The sequence below is a fragment of the Centroberyx gerrardi genome, chromosome 3, assembly GCF_048128805.1.
Source record: "Centroberyx gerrardi isolate f3 chromosome 3, fCenGer3.hap1.cur.20231027, whole genome shotgun sequence".
Classification (NCBI taxonomy): domain Eukaryota; kingdom Metazoa; phylum Chordata; class Actinopteri; order Beryciformes; family Berycidae; genus Centroberyx; species Centroberyx gerrardi.
Window position 1 is genome coordinate 17,679,126 of NC_135999.1, and position 23,192 is coordinate 17,702,317.

At 42.2% G+C, this 23,192-nt stretch overlaps 1 protein-coding gene across 1 annotated transcript; it reads left to right on the top strand.

Annotated features, from left to right (window-relative positions):
* Positions 1–1,104: 1,104 nt before the first annotated feature.
* Positions 1,105–20,273, top strand: gtf3c1 (general transcription factor IIIC subunit 1). The gene is made up of 40 exons (XM_071927674.2): positions 1,105–1,494; positions 1,958–2,167; positions 3,264–3,440; positions 3,573–3,716; positions 4,887–4,983; positions 5,070–5,193; positions 5,398–5,574; positions 5,813–5,928; positions 6,124–6,176; positions 6,287–6,690; positions 6,897–6,974; positions 7,617–7,753; positions 7,896–8,029; positions 8,111–8,264; positions 8,406–8,509; positions 9,373–9,515; positions 9,671–10,066; positions 10,280–10,425; positions 10,633–10,730; positions 10,824–10,920; positions 11,345–11,528; positions 11,657–11,753; positions 12,057–12,189; positions 12,307–12,394; positions 12,615–12,679; positions 12,951–13,059; positions 13,190–13,332; positions 13,583–13,725; positions 13,813–13,897; positions 14,016–14,128; positions 14,266–14,325; positions 14,431–14,524; positions 14,741–14,913; positions 15,149–15,877; positions 16,686–16,825; positions 17,188–17,292; positions 17,392–17,687; positions 17,817–18,394; positions 18,577–18,763; positions 19,658–20,273. Exons 1-40 carry the CDS (start codon positions 1,274–1,276, stop codon positions 19,868–19,870), a joined length of 6,945 nt encoding a protein of 2,314 aa, XP_071783775.2. The 5' UTR covers positions 1,105–1,273; the 3' UTR covers positions 19,871–20,273.
* Positions 20,274–23,192: the final 2,919 nt, after the last annotated feature.

Below are 23,192 nucleotides of genomic sequence, written 5' to 3' on the forward strand. Positions count from 1 at the left end.
CACAGCTTGTTTTTTTGTTGTTTTTCAGTCATTGCAGTTTTTTAACTTGTTTATGATCAGTCCTCTGAGGTGACGTCTGTGTAGTCTTTAGATGGAAGACTGACAATTAGGATGATGTGCCTGACTACAAAACACTTGTTAGGCTCACTGTACTGTAAACTTTGTTCTGCTCTAAACTCTTAGTCTACCTCCAAATATACAATATGGCAGTGTTTGAGTGTATGTGGCCTGCACAAGCAGATACCCTCCTGATCTGTCCTTGTTGTATAATCCGTATAGCCATACATGATAAGCAAGCATGCTTGTGGATGTGGACCTGAATGTGATTTTACTTTGACTAAATTGAAGACTGTATTACATTTAAGTGTTTACCTATTATCTTTCTCGGAAAGGGTCCTGAAAATACTTTTTTTTCTCCCCCCCTTGGCGATGTCGTAGACGGAGGCAATAGACAGAAAACATCCTGAAGCTGGGTGTATAACTGAGTCTTACACATTATCAGGCTACCTAAATCCTCAAAAAATGTATATAAATAGTTAAACAACCATTCCAGAAGGGTAGAGGGTTTGGATGGTTGCACATTGCAGTGACTCTCATCCAGTGTGGATATGGATTCTGCGGTGCTGTGGGTATGCAATGAAAACTGGTGCTAGACATAAGACATAAGACTGGGTCAATCTATGAGTATAGGTCTACATTTTCCCTTTCAAATTTTGTTTAATTTGCTTCATGGCCAAAAGGATTGATATTTGCTAGTACCCCTTGTGTGGTCATACAAGGCTTTATAACATTTTTTTTTTCTGAGCAAAAAGTAATTAGGTCAAAATGCAATACTATGTAAGTCTTTTTTATCAAATATGTTACAAATACAAGTTTATACGACTGAAATGGAGCTTCAGTAGGATACTTGTTCAAAACAATAATTTCCAGGTGGGGATAGACTTACGTGTACGCCACCTTGTGGAATGTTTTTCTTTATTTTTTTCAGGACTTACGTGCAACGTAAGGTCAAAGTTGAAATCTGACGCTCACAGTACACACAGTCGGAACTCACTCGCTACTTGCAGTAAGCGGTTTGTGACCAAGTTATTCTTGTTAAATACTTTTGACAAATATAATGAACCGCTGCGAAAGCAAGTCAGTAACGTGAACAGATTCTTTTTTTAATATCCCGATTACTTGCGATCTCGAAAGCGCCACTTTAGCCTTTATACCTGTTGGAAAGCTAGCATGCTAACTTAGCTAACGACGTTAGCCTAGCCACTGCCATGCTATGGATGCGCTGAGTATAGCTGAGGATGAAGTGGCATTAGAGGGACTTGACGGGATAACCATTCCCTCTCTGTGGATACGACTGGAAAATAGAAACCCCAAGTTTCCCCTCAAACTCGACACGCACACCAAGGAATTTATTTGGAGGTCACTTGTAAACAATATTGATTTGAAATTCTATGAACTTCCACAGGAGAGGGGGGACGTTGTGCTGTTTGACAGGTGACTATCTCATTCTTTCTTGCATCATTGTGACTACAAAACATCACTTAGATGCTGTTTTTCCTTCTTGATCAGTTCCCACAGACTGTTATACTTGTTATCTTACACCATGGTAACTGAGCCAGTAAAGCTAATTTGCAACAGAGCTTTTTGACCATATGAAGTAATCTAGACTCAATGCATTCTTTTGCAAACAAGTAGGTATTCAAAAATACCACTTTGCACACTGCCAAAGTATTAAATTATTAAACTTTATAGATTTGCAGTATACAGGCTAGTACATGTGCCTCTTGGTATCAGATTTTAGCATTAACGAAATTCAAATACCAACATTGGTATTGATGAATCTCTATAAGCATTGGTACAAATCTGACAGCTGGGTGGGGCTACACTATGTGCAAAAGTGTGTTTTGTGATGTGTTCTTGTATCTGTATGTATATGTGTGCACATGTGTGTTTTCAGGTATACAGACATAGACCCAGACACAGGGATTCAAACAGCAGAGAGGTTTTCTGACACGCAGAAAGACGTCTACCCGGTCCATATCATTCTAGAAAACAAGGATGGGATACAGGGCTCATGTGTGCTCTTCAAAGAGAGGAGAGATGCCACTAAACATGTCCGCTCCAAAGCCCTCAAAGGCTTGGTCACCTTGGAGGAGGCTTTCAAAAGGTTGGTAACCAGAGGGAAGGAGGGAGGGAGTGTTTGAAAGAGCAGTATAGGTATTCAGTGTGGTTAACTGCCACACACCTTACATAGACTAGTGATTACACAGGACAGTTCTTCAAATATGTAAAAATATATATCTATTCCAGCAACTTGAGAATTCTACCTTCAAAGATAATACATTCCATTGATGATTGATGTGTTCAGTCACATGCAAAGCATGAAAGCCAGCTGTTTGCCTATGAAGTGGGGTGTTATTTGAACTCCTTTTGTTAGTAATCAGTAATCAATGAAGAGGCAGAAAGAAGCAGGCAAAACACCAGTGGTGTTCAGTTTGGTTGCTCCTTGCTCCTTGCTAGTGACTAATTTCTGTTCCTATTGTCGAACTGCAAAGTTGTTACATGACTTCAAATATATAGGATCATGTTTGCTATTGGCAATGTTTACATGCACAATGACATATGCTACATGTGGATTATGTATTCAGAAAACCTCAATATTCATTACACTTTCAGAGGGTTGTTTGGACATACAGTATAAACATGATACTGTGACTGTGGCATTTTCAAAAAGTTGAGACGCATACTTTGAGTTTTACATTTTTTTTACTGGCACTTTCTTTGTTTATATTTAGCCAATGCATTGTATTTCAAGACTGGATACATTGCGTGAAAGTTAGATGGGGGCAACAAAAATACTAAAGGGCATGTTATACTTCTGTGCTGTAGCTACACCATAGGTGTCTACGGGAATTTTTTGTTTTGTGATAATTAAAGCTGATTGATCTAAATGGCAGTGGCGTTCCACAAAAAGTCCCTGTAAAGGATGAAAATATAGTTTTCAGGTAATATATTTTCTTGATATACATTGTAGAGTCAATATGGCTTTATGGAATTTCAAAGCAAAGGGTTGCAAATACCTAAATGAAGTAAAGATCACGAACATATCTCACGGGGAAATAATCACATCCTAGGTCGAAACAAATCGAGTGAAAAGTCCCTAGAAAAGGTCATATCAGTTCACAGCAACACTATATTGATCATATGTTTCATATTGTATTTCCCCCTCTTTCTACACCTAACCTCCTTGCACTACCTTTCAGGTTTGGCCGAAAGCTTATTGTTGTGGCATCTCAGGCGCTGAGATTCCGTGCTCTGATCGGCGTCGAGAGCGATCCCGAATTGAAACTCAGTGACCACTCTTATTGTATATTGGAACGACTGGGCCGGGCTCGCTGGCAAGGAGAGCTACAAAGGGACCTGCACACCTGCTCTTTCAAGTATGAGACACACACACACACACACATACACTTTAACTGGGCACAGTGTTAATTGCTGCACTTCATTTGGTCTGTGTTCTGAGCTGGGCTTCAGTTATTTGCCTTGTAACAACCAGTGTTTTGATTGGACAGGACAGATGCTGGAAAGTTGCACTACATGAGGAAGTCTCTTGTCAGACATGGTCTCATAACCATGCAGTCTCATGTCATACGACTGCCTTCAGGACAACAGCAACACTCCATACTTCTGCTACTCAAACGCTTTCACGTAAACAGGTCTGTAACACACACACACACACACACACACAATGGTTACATGGCTGCTGATTATTCCTTGTCATCTTCCAAAATAGTTACTATATATTAAATAATATTTATATAATAGAATAACACACTTTATTTATAGTTATTTTAGTTACAAAGTGTTTCACAGCACTTGATTTATGTACTATATAATAAGTAGGATTTATTGCAGGAAGGATCACAAGGCCCCATCAGACAAGTAAGCAGCATAGGGTAGAGTCAGGGTGGAGTTTTGAGAGGTTGTATGCAAATGAGGCAGCAAAGATTGATAGTTTGACTGAACAGAGCCCACATACTGCATCATTCTGTGTGCTTTCACCTTTGGAAAATTAATTTAACAGATAAATAGATGGATAGCTACATACATCCATACATACAGAACGTTTATAAACACAGTCGTAAACAACCACAGCCATAACGATTTCTCATTTTACCTCTATGTTTTGTTTAATTTGCATATTCTGGTATACATACAAATTAAGACGGAAGTTAAAAGCCTTTGTGTTTGGCTACTTTGCCCCAGCTCAAATTTTTCTAAGTTGTACTTAGTGAAGAGCAGTAGTGTGGAGCGATGGGGAGGCAAAACATCTGTGCTGTACTGAACAGACTCAGAGGACAGGGACTCTAAATCCTCCCAGTCAAGCCAAATTTCCCTCATAAAGTTTATCAGCAGAGCAGAGGAGCAGACCCACCAGGACAAGAAAAAGAGAAAAACTGACTTAATTAATGCTAAATTGGTAATCAAAACAATTGGAGTGTTCCCAGGCGAACAAAAAGCTTAAGAACAAGCAACTCTCTCTTTCTCCGTTTCTCTCTCTCCACTGCGGCACCAGCAGACTGACTGAGAAACACAAACACTGCACCTTTGTCATCTGATTTCACATGAGAAAAAACTGTCAAGTTCTTTTCAGTTGACTATTTCTCCATGATTGTAGACATACTAGAAAAATTTGGAAGGAGCAAATCTATATGTCAAATGCGGTATTCATGCTTCGGAAACATCCCTACTCTGTAACCTCTAATACTCCCCCCCCCCTCCCTCTCTCTCTCTCTCTCTCACTGTCACTCTCACTTTCACTCTCACTCTCTCAACATATCTGTTGTTGAATGAAAAATTGTCCTTAACCCCTCCTTTCTGTCCAGGCGGAGTAAGTACGACATCTTGATGGAGACCATGTCCAACATCCTACAGGATTCACCTCGTCAGCTTGCTTCCATGATCACACTCCGAGAACAGCTTGTGAGTATCTCTCTGTGTTTGTCTGTTAGTCTGTGTGTGGTTGTCTTTCTGTTTGTGGTAATTATTGCTAGTCTGTTTTCTTGTAGAATGTGAATGACAGGACTTTAAAGCGCGTGCATCAATACATGCAAGCAGCCAAGTTGGTCCAGTTGATCCGTTATCCTCTGGAGGAGCTCAATCCTAGCGCTGGGCCTTGCACCACCCAAAGAGGTAGGCACCATTGAAGTTCAAATTACAGAGCTGTAGATTTTGGCCATTGCAATGTTGTTCCCATTGAGTCATATGCTTTCTAGACAGATGAACTTGAGCATCCAATTATGCATATAACTGATGCATATTGTTACTTTTTGGTGACTATATATTGCTACATACCTATGCACACACACACCACATTATTTCTCTTATGTTTTCCAGGGACTAAAGTATTTGTGCGCTGTTTGAAACTACTAAAGCCATATGTGAAAAAGGAGCTCCTTGTTGATGATGACGACGATGATGATGAGGAAGATGAAACTGGAGTGAAAACAAAAACTGTGCCTCCAGAGGGGCGAATCATGGAGAGGGATTTCCTCTTACAGGCCTATCATATTGGTGCGTTTGGTCCTTCCTTCTCCTCTCACTGAACAGAAGAGTAGGGATCATCAGTTTCAGTTTAATGAAATGGGTTAATTCTACAAGGCTTCATTTTCCTGTCAAAAGTACATTCATTTTGTCAGCAAATAGAAATGAGATAAGCAAATAATATTTGGATTATATTTATCCAAATGCTTTCCTGACTTTCAAATTACTTGTTTATCAATTGTTGTCCTTCTCTTATTTGTTAATTTAGTCATCTCCTCTGGTACAAGGGGCATTTCCCAGAGTGCTTTAGGCTCAAGGATGAACGTTGGCAAGCTGGAAGCTCGTATGATATGCCGAAAGCTGGAGAGGGAAGGTATGATTAAGGTAAGACCTGGGGTGTTAATTTGTACCAAATTATCTAGTGAAAGTTTGAAGTGAAAGTGGTGTTTGCATCTAAAACAGGTTGTTAGTGGTGCACTAAGAAGAGAGAAGATGTAGAGAAGATGTGACAGTAACATTTTAATCTCTGCTAAAGGCTCTAATGCTAATGTGCTTATGTGTGACTGTTCCACCCTGCAGGGATTCATGGAGGATGTGGGTCGGCAGAGGACGACAAAATACATCAGCCACAAGTGTGTATTTTTTAGGGGATCTAATTGTATTTTTATGAATTTCTTATTTTCCATCACTTCATATCAAATAGCATTATGTTATATTATTCTGTGGTCACATCTCTTGACAGGTGTGTGGGTGTGAGTGGCCACCTACAACAATTTGCTAAGGAGCAGGAGCGCAACAAGCTACTCTGTTCCTCTGCAAGCCCTAAAGTCACACCTCGAAACTCCAAGACTGCACCTTCCACCCCTAAAACACCGTCAGCCTCTAGGTCCAAAGCAAAAGGAAGCACCAAAACTCCTCCAGTCAAGGAAATTCAGAAACAAGATGGAGAAGGGGAGGAGGATGGAAAGCAGGCCAAGCAAATGTGTGGTGATGGAGGGCAGGATAAAGAGGATGAAGGCTTGGTTGGAGGCAGAGTTACAAGAGGAAAAGCAAGGGCTAGAGGAAAGAAAGCGGGGAAGAAAGACAGCATGGCGACAAAACAGACAGAACCTGACATCCCCATCACACACCCTACACCTGTTAAATGTGAGTACACATCACCTGTACACTCAAAACAGTAACTTTATGCGGGGCTGTAGATATAAGCCAAACTGCACATCCTAGCAACAAGCTATGATAAGCAAATGAAGTATTTGTTTAACAGGAAATTATGTCCCTTTTATTTTCCTCAAACAATTTTGCTGCACTCCTCCCTCCTCCCTTAACTTAATTTGTTTTCTGTGATCACTCAGGTGAAACCCCAGCTCATGGGAAATCCAGGACCAGTAAGAAGTCTGTTGAGTCTTTGTCTGAGTCTTTTGCCCCAACAGGTGAGAAATGGGATTGGACAGCTGCACTTCATTTTCTAGCTAGTTGTCCTGCAAGCAGCAATAAAATATTACTGTTACTGTTACTGTTTGTTCATCAGAAGCAAAATCAGGAATCTAACATGTTGAACACACATGCATAGGCTTTCAGAGTGAAAACATGCCCTGCTACAGAATGTTATTGTTCTGATCTTGGACAGCTCAATCAATATTTATGAACATGAACCTATCTAACCAAATGTAACCTAATCTAATCTTACCAGAGAAGCAAGTCTCTAAGCTGTGATGCCATCAAAAAGGACAACTTTTCCAATTCTGTTGACACTGAATTGGAGAATGACTTGCTGGATATATGTTTGTTTGAGCTTTTACCTACATATGAACTTCAAACTGATAACCGTTACAAACCAGAAGTATGCATCTATCCCACAGTGCACATTGCATTCACTTGTTCGGTCTTATATTTGCTGTAAACACAGCCAGTCCAGGATTTGTCTCTTGACAATGTCATCAGGAGAGTCTTGGCTCTGTCAATTAAAGCATTGGGAGAGACCTGTTCATGTTCACAAATCCAGACTGACCAAGACCACTGGAATAACATGTTCTGTTTTATTCCTCTTTAATAAGCAGTGTGTTTCCCATCAGAGCAAGCTCCTGTTGAGGAGGGGGAGGAATCCATCTTAAGCCCTGACATCTCATTGCATCAGAGTGAGGCTATGAATGCATCCAGTGACAAAGCAGATGACATCATTATGCTTGTTGAGGATATTCCCAAGCAGAAGGTTAGTCTGACTTGTTGGTTTTTCTCCAGTCAGGATTGGTTGAAGCTAATATAATTCGGATGAGTAGTTGAGTGCTAGAGATCAAGATCGATGTTGTCAGAAAGTTGCAACTCAACCCACCTCCCCCGTCTGATTGGTGCAGGCTTCTTCCCGGCAATCCAAAAGGTCTCTATCCAATCAGGTGGAGCGGCCTCATGAGACATACCGCCTCCTGAGGAGGAAGAACATGATTGTGGAGGCTGTCCGCAGTCTCAAGATCATAGAGGGACTCTACACGTCAGTTTGTCCTAAACATCATATCAGTTAATTTAAAAAGATGAGAGGGAACATAAATATAAACGCGCTGTCTTTCTCCAGGCTACAGAGGATGATCAATGAGGAAGAGAAGCAGGATGGCGTCAGCACAAAGTGTTGCAAGAAGTCTATTCTACGTCTCATACGCAGTCTGTCCAGAGAAGGCATGCTTAAGATGTACACGACCACAGTCATACAGGATGGAATCAGCAAGAAGGTACATGTACATACACACACACACACACACAACAGGACTTGAGAGTCATGTGAATTTCCCAGGATTAGAACAAAAATGTGAACTTTTGAATTGATTGTTTTTCCTTCTCTCCACTCTGTTCCGATGTTCCCCTGTATGCAGGTTGAGATGGTGGTTCATCCCTCCATTCAGCCCAATGATGATGTAGTGAAGAGAGCCATAGACCAGGTCCGCTTCCGAATCTCCAGCTCTTATTCTGTTGCACGGTGAGCACAGTCAATTACTATAATTGCTTTGAATTGCAACACACACACCCATGTGGATTGACGTGAAGATACATTCCATATCTGCTCCTGATCTGCAGAAGAAGCAGTAGCAGGCGGTCAAATTGTAATTGACTGCCTGGTACTGCATCATTTGTAATAACATTCTTCTGTTTTCAGCATGGACCAGACCGCACTTTCGGTCTGTAGAATAGGCTTCCCACATACACACATTTTCATGATGGCTTGGAATTGGAAGTCTCTTTGCATAGCTGTCAGGATTGCTCCACAAACATTATAGCTGACACTGCTTACATCAACTTTTACAGCTTACCATTTCATTTTACTAACCAACCTGTATGTTATGATCAATAGATGAGTGCTTGCCTAACTATTGTTATCAGTCATTTGCAATTTCTATGAGCATTAGTGTGCACATGATTAGAAGAGCCAAGAGCTACCAAGCAGTAGTAAAAGTAAAAAAACAGCAGTCTACTGGCTCAAACAAAATGTGGACTCAAATGCTTGAGACAATAGTCTTGTTGGATAGTGATGGGGAATAGAAGGAAGAAATTATAGATTCTGTTGAGGTGCTCTTTTCTACTAGGCCAAGTAGTGGAAATCTTGCAGTAGTCTCTGTATTCAACATGCCACCTTCTCCCTGCATTTAATCAAAATTGTTTCTGTCCCTAAACATGTATAACTACATGACTTCAAGAGTCATGAGTCAATCTGCCCATTATTATGGTGCACTGAGTGACCCAACCTATCTTTCTTGATCTTTTTAACTGTCTTTTGTCTTTCCTTCCCTTGCTCACTATCTCCACTGTCTTATGCCTCCTCTGTCTTCTTGCTCTGTCCATCAGTATGCAGCAGGCTGAGGAGAAAGCCAAAGAACAAGGAAATGCGTTGAAGGGGAAGACTGCCAGCACAATTAAAGCCCACAAGAGCAAGGCAGACAAAAAGAGAACAGGCTGTAAACAATATGAGGAGTTCAAACCCACATCAGGTTCTGTGTGATTGCATACAATATAGCTGTCTTCTTGACTGTATATGTACTGTATCTGCTCAAAGAAAGTCATAATTAGATTTTTTTTCCTTCGGTCACCACTCCCATATATTCATTGTGATGCCCCTTGTTTTCTCTTTCTTTCTTCTTTATAGTTAAAGGACTGAGCAGGTCTTTGGGATTCCAGCCTAAGATGCATCGTCTGCGTGTTGTCCATAACTTCCTCTGGTACCTTATATATGGGCACCCGTTCCAACACAGCCCCACCGGCGCCCACACGTCCAAACAAACACCAACAGACACAAACGCCTCCGATCCTGATGCCACACAATCAGACACACTTGCTTCACACTCAGGCCCCAACAAAGACACACACAACTCCAAAAACACAGACGGACAAACACTATCATCTGAAAACCTCGCCCGCAGCTCTGGGGACCAGCAAACCGCAGAGTCGGCCCTGCCTACCTTGGAGGTGACATCATCCGGTGATGAAGAGGAGGAGTTGAAGGATTCATCAAGAATTGGCCAAATTCAATCTGATCTGAAAGGTGAGGTGGGCAATGTGACTTGTGTGAGCACTTTAAAATTTGGTATGTCTTCCATTCTGTAAATCATTCGAGCCGGTGTTTTTACTGAGCCTTCCTAAGTGTTTGCCTTAACGTGAGACTGAGCAGTGGTATGAATTAAGGCTAGGTGTTCAAATTCGTGCTTTCTCACTAATCACCTTGCTTTTTTCTATAATCTACCACCTGTATCTGTAGTGTATGCGGATGAAGATTCATGGAAGAGGTTCGTGCCTCCGATCCCCGTCCACAAGGAGTTTGGCCTTGGCTGGGCCCTGGTCAGCGATCTGCTGCTTTGCCTGCCTCTCTCCCTCTTCATACAGGTCATACAGATCAACTATAAGGTGAGAGCACAAACTAAAAATAATCCATATTATCTATCCAGACAGTTGGAAAGCAGAAAGCAGATAGGGAGACAGAGTAGGGGAGACGCTGGAGACAAAGTGCTGGCGAGATTCGATCCCAGGCCAGCAGACTTGACTACTCGACTGTCTCTGAACACAATGGATTTGCATGTGCATGTGTTCATTCATCTCCGTTTGTGCGCACAGATAGATGGACTGGAGACGTATCTGAACGATCCTGTGAAGCAGCACTATCTTGTTAGAGCCCTACCATCCAAAATGAGAAGACAGCTGCTTTATAAACGGTGAGTCTCTCTCTTGTTCTTGCTCTCTCTCCCGCTCTCTCTAACACATAACACACACTCTAAAATGATGTATTTGTGTGTTTGTCATATTAGGAGGTACATCTTCACTTTCCATGAGAACTTGCAGAAACTGGCCTATATGGGTCTGCTGCAGTTTGGTCCTGTTGAGAAGTTCCAGGATAAAGACCAGGTACACAGGAACCTCATGTAGTCTACCCTATCAATGCTACATCAACACTACACAAAAATAATATATCAATAAATGATTTTGAATCTTTGTGACTGCTGCCCTGATGCCCTCCCCACACACAAACTTTTGTTGAAGCCATTTGTTAATCAGTTGCATTTGAATAGCCAAAAATCAAAGAGATGTTTGAAAAATCGACAAAGTGTACAGACCAATTTTATCCTTGATTTTGTCTTGTTGTTTGGTAGCTAGCCAGTGAGTGCAAAAAATGCAAAATTTAATATTTTAGTATTTACAGCATGTGTGGTAACAGAAGCCAAAAATGGGGTACATCAAAAATGAAGAAAAAAATCAAGCAAGCTACCTCAGCAATATTATTCTGATATGTATCTCCCTACCCCTTTTCTCTGTATCTGTATCTGTCCAGGTGTTTTTGTACCTAAGGCATAATGCCACAATTGTTGACACCACCAGCTCTGAGCCGCACTACTGGCTGGTCACAGAGTCGCCTGACAAACCATTTGAGAGGCGGCAATACACACTCGCCACTGCTGAAGATGTAGAGAACTACTGGTTTGACCTGCTGTGCGTCTGCCTCAATACGCCACTGGGTACATACATACACAAACATAAACACAGATACACTGGTATCACTGGAGTGTTGATGTGTCAACACACCTACTCACTTTTATACTGACTTTCAATGTGTGCTTGTGTCTGTGTGTGTTTGCATTTTCAGGAGTAATCCGTGGCAAGAGAGGGGGCCAAGAGGAGGAACCAGCCATTCCCTTGGCGCAGGAACGCTCAAACTTCCTAGGAATGGCAGACCTGCTAAAGTAGGCGGAGAACAAAATATAGAACATAGAACAACAATAATATGCAGAGGGCCTATTTAAATAGCTGTGTTCCTTCACGGGACTTATCTATGTGTCCCCCTCAGTTATATATTGATTGTGTAGCTGTACATAAAAAAACGGAAATCAGCCAAGTCCTCTCAGAGGGGTGAGGAATCAACAGGAAAGAACTTAAATGCATTTTAATAACTCATACAAAAAACAAGTTAGTGCAGTACAAATGTAAATCAGCACCAAAGTGTATTAAAGTAGAATTGGTGTTTATTTGTGCCTGTACACACACAGGGGCAGTCGTGAAGTGTGTGATGATGGGTCGATACCAGGGGACGGTAAAGGAGCAGGAGGTTTGGACTCTGAATTCTTTGCTCATCTTAAACGCAACTGGTTGTGGACCAACCACTTACTCGCTGTCAAAAAGGTACACACACAACACACATGCAAAATATTCTGTTTTGTTTGCTTTTAGGCATAGATATGGTTTTACTTTCCCTAATCTATGTGCCTGTGGCGTTTGGTGGCTTGTGTGTGTTTTCAGAACCCAAGTGGTGGAGAGATGACTGATGGCAAAATCAGATTGAAGAGCCTCCTGAGTAAAAATGCTCTGAGGATTGCACTCAAAGCTGGTGAGTTGCTTGGAACGTGTCAGTAATTATTTGCTCCCATTACACACTTTCTTTGTCCAGTGATGATGCCTTCCTTAGCCTTCCTGGTTTTCTTCAAACTTAGCTACCGCGGCTTTAAGTGCACCTATTAATTTTCATTGTATTCCTTTTCATCAATGAATGTATGTGTGCATATGCATGTGTGTGTGTCTGTGTATGCATGTACATCTATGTGCAATAGGAGGATCAACATCGCCTCGTTATGTGACTACCAAGCGACCACTGGTAACAGAGGAAAATGTTGAGGTACAAATCACATCAATTTTGGTTTTGTTGAAAAGTACATCACATAACATTCATCTTTAATATACAGCAATGTGAGCAATTAATTGATATAGAAAAAGAGATAATCACTAAACTTTTTATCATGCCGTCTAGGTCCCAACTGACCTTTCACAGATATATTTTTATTGCCACTTGTTCCACTGATAGGATAAGCACAAAAAATATTACAGACACAATGACTATGGTTAGTTTTAAGATTTTCACATTTTCACACTTGTATCCTTGTGAGCAGTTGGCTGTAGAGCCTGCTAGCAGAAACCAGCAGGTGGTTGGAGGGAAACGACAGAAGAGGAAGAGAAGCAAAAAGGAGGTTGTCAAGATCCCACGCAAGAAGAGGAAAGGTATGGGCAATTAAAACTAATTAAAATTCATCCAGCATTGAAGGTTTGGCTGATGGATGGTTGACAAATTGCGTGCGTGTGTGTTTGTGTTTGCATGTCTTTATGTGTTTGCATGTGTTTGTCCTTGAAGAGCCGAAGAAACGCACCCCTGCCCATGATGAGGCCGACCACCGAGCTTTAAAGAGGATGACCAGACAGCGTGTCTACTGGACGCTACAGGAGGACTCACTGATGATGCTCTGCAGTGTGGCCTCACACCTGCTCAACAGCACGGTACACACACAAATACGCAATCCTGATTTTTGCCAGACATTATTGTCTAAAACACAGGCTAGAACATGCTTTCTAACATTTTTTTTCCAAGAAAATCTGTTATTTTCTGTTATTTTCTGTTAATTTTGAATAGTTATATTTTTTCAGTACAACTGAACTGTTCAGATCTTTTTTAAAGTCATACATAGTCACAAACAGACACATGTATTCAGTGTATGGTGTGAAATGGTCCACTGCTGATGTGTTGTAGTTAAAAAGGCCGTTCATACCCTACTGTGTGGTGAGGGACCTGCTCCAAGCAGAGTTTGAGAAATCTATGGATAAAACATCTCTTGCTGTCGGACGTCGCACACGATACATCCTCAAGAATCCTCAGACTCTTCTGAACTACAGGTAGGTAATACACATGCACGCGCACACACACAAACACACACACACACACACACACACAATGCTATTTACCTTATGAATGTGTTGCAGGATCTGCCTGGCTGAGGTGTACCAGGACAAATCTCTGATGAAACTGTTAGAGACAAAGAAACCCGCGGATCCAGAAAAACCAGAGGTGTGTGGGCATCTTATGGTTTTGCTGGAGTATATGTCCATTTATATTATGTATCTTGTGTAATAAAAATTGATTTTCTGACTGCATATTTGTATATTTCTGTGTTTCCGTGTTTTAGGATTGTGCTGAAGCATTCTCTGAGTATGCCAAGCTGCTGAGACAGAAGTTCAGCACTGCTGTGACCTCCTGTGATATCATGATCCCCAACACGAAACACCAGCTCTTCTCACGGTAGGAAGATGAGGAGGAGGATCTCACATTCCTATAAGTGCTGACTAAAGGCAGAGAGTGATGGATGGAACAAGAAACTGAGTGTATGACTTAGCTGTGGATCTATGGTGTGAAATGTACTGTTCTGTGTGTTACAGGTTTAAGGTTTGCACAATAGACAATGGAAAAGAGATGTCCTTCAAAGACACTGTCAACTGGTAGGGATTTAATTTGATTTTCTAAGTTTTCATTGCATAAGTTTGAATATGTACTATGTTAAAGTTGTTTGCATGTGTGTGTGTCCATGTGTTTGTGCATTGCAGTACGGACGACATCCACGCTATAGTTTTAAATAACTTGATCCAGAGCACTCTGGTCATGTCCAACTCTCAGATGAAGTCCTCCAGATCTTTTCAGGTACAGGCAACAGCCACCATTAATTGTATTCATTGCACAGATTTTCCTCTCCCCACAAACACACAAACACAGTTCACAAAGTCTCTCTAGATGTCCCTCTGTCTCCCTCTCCACTCTCCTCCCCTTTTACCTTTCCAGGCCGACAAATACACACACACACACACAAACGCACACCAACACGCAGTCTTCTGATTATCCATCTGTCTGCCCCCTTAGACCTTCCATATGTACAGTAGGTATAGTCAGGAAGTGCTGTGCCAAGTGTTCATACAATGCAGGAAGAGGGGTCTGGTCAACCGCCGTCGTGTCAGCAAGTCTTATGGGCCAAAGAAGAACCGAGCCTTGCCCATCCTGCCCATGTCCTACCAGCTGTCCCAGTCCTACTACAGGTACAGGCATTGCCGGATGAAAGCTAGTGTGCAACCAGTCATTACTCAGATGACTTGTATATCATTGTATCTATCTATTACCCATATAAATTACTGATGCACTATTGCTTATAGAGGAGCTTAGTGATTGTACTATTACCATCACCAGGGAGACAGCATCAGTGTTTGAATCCATGCCACACTACCTGTGATTGCAAAGCTTTTTGACCATGGCTTTCCCACTCCCTACTGACAGGTGTTTTGCATGGCGTTTTCCTTTTGCGCTGTGCACAGATGTCTTCCAGTTCTTGAGGACTCTAATTGACAATGGGACAGGAAGGGACAGACCTCTCACTGCATTCTACCATGAAACGGAGAGCAGGACAGACGAGAGGGAATTGATGGAGACAGGAGCAGGGTCAGAGGAGGGGAGTCAAAAAGGCAAGAAAGAAGAGGGTAAAGAAGATGGAGAGGAGAAGCAGATGAAAGAGAAGCAGTGCGAACGAAAGGAAGATGACATAGCAATGGGTGAGCCAGAGGAACAAACAGAAAAAGGAAATAATGTCTTGACAAAGGAAGGAGAGAATGACCGAAGCAAAGAGGAAGGAGAAAAAATGGAGATGGAACTGAACAATGAGAAAGCAGAGGGCATGAGCAAACCAGAAGTACAGAATCACCTGAAAAACCCAGAAGACTCCTTCACACTTGGCTCTAGTGAGGAACCGTCCACCAGGGAGCCGACAGAGGACCCTCTGCCCCCAGAAGAGCAGACAGGAGAGGGTCCCGCATCAAACACCATGCCTCAAGCTTCAGAGGAACCTCCGGATGTGTCTGACATGATGCGGTTCCCTCTAGACTCCCCAGGGGGAGCTTGTGTGGCCTGTCTCAGCCTAATGAGTCTCGGACTGCTGTCTGTACACGTGTCCATACCTAAACAGATGGTGGTGGTGGACAGCAACTTGGTGGACAATGAAGTAGTCAAGAGGTGAGACATAATACATACTTGTATGAACATGCATCCAGTGTGAGCTGATTTGTTGTAAGCAATAACCTCAGGCCACTGCTTGTTATTGTATTCACATTTCCTTTCTCTCACTACAGCTCAGTTCTCAAAAAAACATACTTTCCCAAACCCATTCCAGACACTGTATGTCCCTGACAAATCCCTGAAGTTCATTTTATGAAGGAACATACCAGTGTCATTTAGTGTTGTATTCCATTTACTGCTGTCTACGTCTAGTTTACATTTCCCCCAATCATTTTGCAGTGCATTCTGAATATAATTCGATTTTTTTTACATCTGCCTGTTTTTCATCGTTTCTGCAATGCAAACTTGCCTAGCTTGAAATTAACTGCAGTTCCTGCTACCAAAGACGCCCTAAATACGAAGACATAGATGTGACTATAAAGTTTGTAATTCGACATGTTTTTGAGGGATTATTTCTTCAATTTCTTCTTCAAGACTTCAGGTGATGCAATATGCTCATTGATATTAAAACACTCAATCCGGGCAAAATGAAATAATAATAGAACAGAAACTTTGACAAACCCAAATTAAGGCGTCATGTTTACTGTGATGGATTACCTATCTGTGTGGAAGTTGTTTTTCATACTGTACAAAAATGAATGGCAGTAAATGGCTTATTCTGAAAGAAGGAAAAACAAGCCCTGATATCTCCAACTAGGCTGACTGTGTGCAGACAACAGGAATAATGTAAAAGAGAAGACAACCTAGAGTTTAAAAAAAAAAAAAGTATCATTCTTTAAAATCAAACTAAATTGTGGCTTTTTAGTATGGCAGCATTGGAGGAAGAGGAGGATGATGACGACGACGCTGAGGAGTGTGAGGGGAGGAAGAGGCTGGAGGTTAAGGCCCACCAGGCGTCACACACCAACTACCTGATGATGCGAGGGTTCTGCTGTCCTGGCATAGGTAGTGTTTGACTTTTTTGTCATAACTACTTGTTTCTGATAGATGAATGTTATCTAGAGAATGAATGCAAGTGTGACCGTGTCCCACCTGTATTCATTTTATAGACAGAAAGTACATTTTGGTTTCCAACGAGGTGTATGATTTTGACTGAGAGTATTATCTCCTTGCACTGAAAATATATGAATGGCAGGCAAAAAGTTATTTAGCAACAAAGGGCTGATCTTCTGTAGAATCAAAATTGACAAAGAAATCCTAAATTGACAAAGAAATCCTAGACTGTTGGACCCACATCTCAGTTGTGGGTCCAACAGTCTTTTATTGTGAACTCAGATGGGTTACTAAAACTTTATTTTTGTTTCTAGTCAAACTACGTAACCTCAACACCAATGACAGCATCGTGGTGGAGTCCTGTATTATGAGGTTTCAGCTGCGCAACACACCTGCTCACCAGCTGTTTAATATGGAAGGTAGGTACAGACGCATACGTTTGAGACATGTACAAACACAGTCTGATCCGCAGAAAATAACTCTTTCTCCCCCTTTGTCTTCCTCTTTTTCTGCTTTAGACTCTCCACCACTGGACTTATCTAAATGCGGTCCATCTTTGCTCCCCTCCATCCTCACTCACTCTGTCCGGCCCCCCTCCTCCTCTCCCTTTCCCTCCTGTGTGGAGGAGTGTGATGTGCGTTTGATTCATCGAAGGGGGTACTCTCCTCAGGACATGGAAGCATGTGCTGAGCTGAGGAGGAGCTTAGATGAGGCCGGCGAGAATGGCTTGGGTATACACAACTTGTACCAGGCGCACATTCACCTGGCAGAGCCACACTCCGGTCGTACCAGGAGCCTACAGCAGTATATCCAGGTAAACGCACTTACAGCCACAAAAGATGCTGTGGTGATTTTGTTGTCTCCCTGGTCTGAATTTCCTAGTGTCTGATTTCTGTGTGTGTGTGTGTGTGTGTGTGCCTGTCCTGACTTTCTCCCATCCCAGGAGTTACAGGAAGAAGGCCAGGTGTTACAAGTTGGGAGTTTGGGTCCGCGTTGGGTGCTCATGCAGCATGCTGGACCATGGCTCCTGACCACAAATTCCAAGCCCTGGTCCCAATCACGCTTGACCCAGGACGGATTGCTTCCCTTATGGGAGAATCAGCACAACATCCCCTTCATGCGCAAGAGATGCATGGAAGCCCCAGACAAGGAAGGGGAGCCGCCCAGAAAAAAGGTGGCTGAGGACAGAGAAGGGGACGAGGGGAGAGGGGGAGGAGACGGATTGTCGAGCAAGGTAATGGGTGAGGAACCGAACAACGGAGAGGAGTTGGAAGAGCAGAGAGAGGTGGAAGATGAGAAAAGTGAAGACAAATTGCTCAACTCAGGAGAGGTAGGGAAGCAGACACTGCCTGAAGAGGAAGGAGAGGACGAGGCAGCACAGGAGAAGAATGAAACGGAGGAAAAATGCGCTAGGCTGGAAGAGGAGGGGGGAGAGCAGAGGGACAAAGAGGAAAGGAAAGAGAAGGAAAGGGATGATGAAGCATGTTCGCCCCCAGCAGGACCAGCTGATACTGATGATGGGTAAGTAGTGAGCTGGGAGGGAGTTCATTTAATTATTGATAGCCTAATTATTAATTATAATTATTATAATTATAACTATTGCTATTGCAGATTTGATTGTGCATGCTTTCCCTTTTCCAATGTGTCATCTCTGCCTTCTCTTTCATCTTTGTGCATCTATCCCCGACTTCCCATCCACACAGAGAAGACTTGTGTTTCATCAGCCGGCCGTGGCGCATGGTAGACGGCAAGCTGAACCGGCCGGCGTGTAAAGGCATGCTGGAGGGCATTCTGTACCACATCATGTCCCGGCCCGGACTCACACAGCAGACACTGGTGGAACACTATAAAGATGTGCTGCAGCCAATGGCGATATTGGATCTCGTGCAGGTACACACACTCACACTCTCACATACACACGCAGAGGTGGAACAATACAGAGATGATGCTTCTCCTGTAGAAGTCAGGGATGCAGACTTGTCATCTTTGATTAGAAAATAATTGGGGTGGGGAATCTGTTTCAGAATAAAGACAAACACTTTTTATATACAGTGTTGTTGGACTACCTTTTGTTCAACCAACTGATGAATTGGGAAAAAGATGGTACATCAGGTGATCTTATCAAAATAAGAATCACACAACCATCACCATCTGGATGTCAACTGATAGACTTTACCGCCGGGAGAACAGAGACTCCCTTGGAAGTGTTCGGTTTTTACTCTGCACTTTTCCCTACTTACTGTTCCTCCTTTCACCCCACTTTCTCTCACTGTGTTTCTCCATGCTCCCATTATTTATGTCTCTCTCCTGTCATTCATTCTGTAGTGACTATCATAACTACTAGGGGTATAACAATTACCAGATTAGAATCGGGGAGACCAGGCTAGCTGTAGATGTAGTTGTATTAATTCAAATCTATGGGACTGGGGGAAAGGGGGGGATTACAAATGGTATTGGACGTTTTATGACTGGGGAAATTTGATTCAACAGTCAAGCTGAAATATTGAATTCTCTACTAGTGTTTATTTCTTCTGAGTCTTTCTTTCTTCCTCCATGCCACACTCTACTATGACTACCCCCCCACTTTGTGAATGTGTCTGTAGTTTATGCTTTATGACTTGGAAGTGTTCATGAAAGTGATACACACAATGCATTTACCCTCCTCTGCTCATTCCCTTTTTTTAACTGTCCATCCTTTGAACCAAAGTTACCCTTAGAATGCTCAACTGTCTCTTTAACATTTGTCTTTACTTTCTCTCTATTTACCCCCTCTCTCCTCTGTAGGCACTAATAGACATGGGCTGTGTGACGAAGCGAACTCTCATTAGATGTCCTAAACCTTCACTCTTCTCCCGCTCCGTGGGCCGGACAGGAGGCGAGGCCGGAGTGAGGATGGAGGAGTCAGACACGGTGTTTTATGAGCCCACCATCAGCTGCTGCCTGCAGCTCGCTCAGGTGTTACCCAACGAACCTCACTGGAACCAGTTTATCCAGTGACACTATTCATGGACACTGCTTGGCCTGCACTATCCTGGCTAATCCCAGTATCACATGGGTGTGTGAAAAGGCTCTTGAATGATCTTGAGCCTTCGCAAACCCGGAGTTTAGAAAAAAGCTCTAGCCACAAACGGACAGTTGTGATACCTAGATCAGCCAGTTCCATTAACGTTCTCATGAACTCCAGCTCATTGAGATCTTTGACAGATGCAATAAGTCCAATTAGCGTTCACTTCTGGTTTTACAGAACAAGGAATTCTTTGTACTATTTTTTCTTTATTCGTATGGGTTTTTTTCTTCAATTGTGAATGCTTTTGTTATTATTTTAATTGTGTTTTGTGTTAAGTTGGATTTTTGTGTTCATTCTTTTGTACAGATATTTACTTTAAACTATAAATAAAAATACATGACATTACTTCATGATTTATGTTTGTGTTGAAGGAAAGTGGATCAGTTTAATAGTTAAATGTTGATGTTTTTCATGCGTCTTCCAGAACTACTAGCACTGTGTTCATTTAAAGACCTCATGAAAATGTATGTCAGCTCTTTAATTGGCTCAGGACAAGTTCCTCTGGTTAAAAGGATATTTTATGGCCAGGAGTATTGTGAGATTAACAGTGGGCGCATCAGACTTGTGCATAATAACCCAATTGATTACTACTGATTAATTGAGGAGGGGGCAATAAAAAACAGAAGCCGTGATGAAATATGATTGACGTCAAACAGATTTTGGGCCTTTTTTTTTTTTTTAAGTCATTTGCATGCTAAAAAAAAATGGTAATTCATGGGACTAGCCGTACGTTGTGGAGTAGCTCATCTTTGACCAATCAGATTGGTTGTATACCTGTTGAAGCAATATTTGACAATTGGCTTTGCAAGTTACAACCTGCTTTTATATCCCACCAACATATGCAAAAGTAGACATTCTCTGTGGCCAAATGTTTTACAGTACACAATAGCCTACTGTACAAATGGTATACAGTATCATACAATATGTGAAAAATATCAACATGATGCAGGGCAGTATAACATTTAAACCATATTGAAGCCCAGGAACACCTTCCTGAGCAGGGAACAGGTATAGATGACCCATGGGAATTTACCCTTGATCACACTGACAGAAGAGACTTCGTTTTCCTTCATCAGGGAATCTGGTGATTCACCATTTTTGCGACACTGAGGAGAAACCTTGCCACTGCAGCCAGAGGAGCTTCCCCAGGCGGTCGGTTTCAAACAGCCACCAGCACATGCACAGTGATGTGAAACCGTACCACTGCAATGACTGCAGGAAAAGTTTCTCCAACTTTTTTCCCCCCAAATATCCCACTAATCCTATTATGGAAGAGAGTTTATTATGAGAACAAAATACGAGTCGACCACAGAGGCACGCCGAGGAGAAACCATACCAACGCTCAAAATGGAAGATCCTTATCAAGAGTCCATGATATGAAGCCAAAACTTTTACTTACAAGAGGGAAAATGTTTGTGAGTGCGGTACGTGTTTTAGAGATCTTCCTGCGGGCAAATATTTTTAAGAGCATCTCATAAAGAGTCTGTTCGCGTGTAAAGCTTTTGCAATGCGCGGTGGTAAGGGGAATTACGGTATGCGCTCTTTAGGCCGGGCAGGGCCCGACGGAAATACAATGGGCGCTCATACGCATGGGCAGAGGGTGGATCACAAAGCTTTTTCACTCCTCCCTTACTCCTCTCCCTGGATGCATCCCAAAGCTTCTTCACTTCTCCTTTCCTCCCGCCCTTCACTACCACTCCTCTCCTACCAGGCACTAACTTGGAGGAGAGGAAGAATGGAGTAGAGGAGAGGAGAGCATGCTCACAGTGAGGTCACCCCTCCCATAAAATTGCAAAGACTTTTTGAGAAGGATATACCTGTGCATCCTCCGCTGAAGGAGACGCAGGAGCAGCTTCTCTCCTCTCCACTAATTGGGACAGCAAGCAGCATGGCAGCACAAACATCAATTTCCGGGTCCCGGAGGAAAGGAGGAGTGATTGTTGAAGCTTTGGGATACACCCAGGTTCTTCATCTGCAGACATTCACACACCAGGAAGTAGCTTGTTGTTCTTTGATAAATAGTAGCTTATCTAACAACAGGAATGGATGGTCCCAGGGACAAAAGTTTATCAGATGGAGGTCTGTGGGTCAAATGACTCAGTATTGTTTTGGGCATTGTAACAGTCGCAAATACTGTATGCCTACTATGCTTTTGGAACATTGTTTGGTTGCAGTAACAGATTAAGTCACTGGGTGGCGCTCCTTGTTTTTACTGGGACTGAGTTACAGCAACAGGTTGAGTACTACTCCCAGTCTATCTCCTGATGAGTAGCTTGTCTCTTCCGTAACGATTTGGTACGTATTAAACTATATTAATCTACATGTATGTTGAGAGATTATAGTGCCATAGAGACCAGGCATTGTATGATTGACAAGTATTAGGTGAATAAAGTGGTACATGTGTGAAATCCCAATACTGACGTCGTCTGGCTCTGTCATGCAATCCAGGAGCAGCCTACTTCCCTAAAGCTAATGTAGACACGACCAAGCGCGTTATAGCATCCAGATGAATAGCTTTAGGAACTCTTGCTCTACACCAGGAGTATACATACAGTGCAAGAATTTTTTATATATATATATATATATATATATATATATATATATATATATATATATGTATATATACACAGTATTGTATATTAGCCTACTCTCCAGACACACTCTCACATCCCCTCTCACTCACATAGTGAGTTTTGAAAGCCAGAAATCTCAGCACCTGGCCAAGTTTGAGTTATTGGTATTGATCAACAACCCTAACAACCACTTGCACATATGTTATTGTTATTGTCATTTTGTGCGTTGTGGTGGGAAAATTGTTGAAAATGTAGCAATTATGACTAAGCTACTCCACCAGAATGGATTAACTGAAATTACTCTGATAAATATGGAATGTGCACAAAGGCACTCCTCGAAGTGGTGCTGGGAAAGATCCAGATCCCCAGCAAATCACCCACAGAAAACAAATGAAGATCCCCGCACACAAGATTCACCTCTGCTGTGTCTTTTATTTCCTGTCGACGTTTCAGTACAAGACCTTTATCATGAGAAATGTCTTGGTAAAGGTCTTGTACCAAAACGTCCACAGGAAATGAAGTACACAGCAGAGGTGAATTTTGTGTGTGGGAATCTTCTATACTGAAATTGCTGTCATCATGTATGTATTACATGACTATTCCACTGACTACATAACTATAAGTGTAGGCCTGTTTAGAGGTCAGGCTGGTTTCCTGCTACTTGATGGTGATGCATTTA

Bases quoted from the DNA above. Each gene is read 5' to 3' on its own strand.
- gtf3c1 (XM_071927674.2), top strand. From the start codon at position 1,274: ATGGATGCGCTGAGTATAGCTGAGGATGAAGTGGCATTAGAGGGACTT. The intron at 13,333-13,582 runs GTACACACACAA...GATGTGTTGTAG, and splicing joins CACACCTGCTCAACAGCACG to TTAAAAAGGCCGTTCATACC. The intron at 17,688-17,816 runs GTAAACGCACTT...CTCCCATCCCAG, and splicing joins GCCTACAGCAGTATATCCAG to GAGTTACAGGAAGAAGGCCA.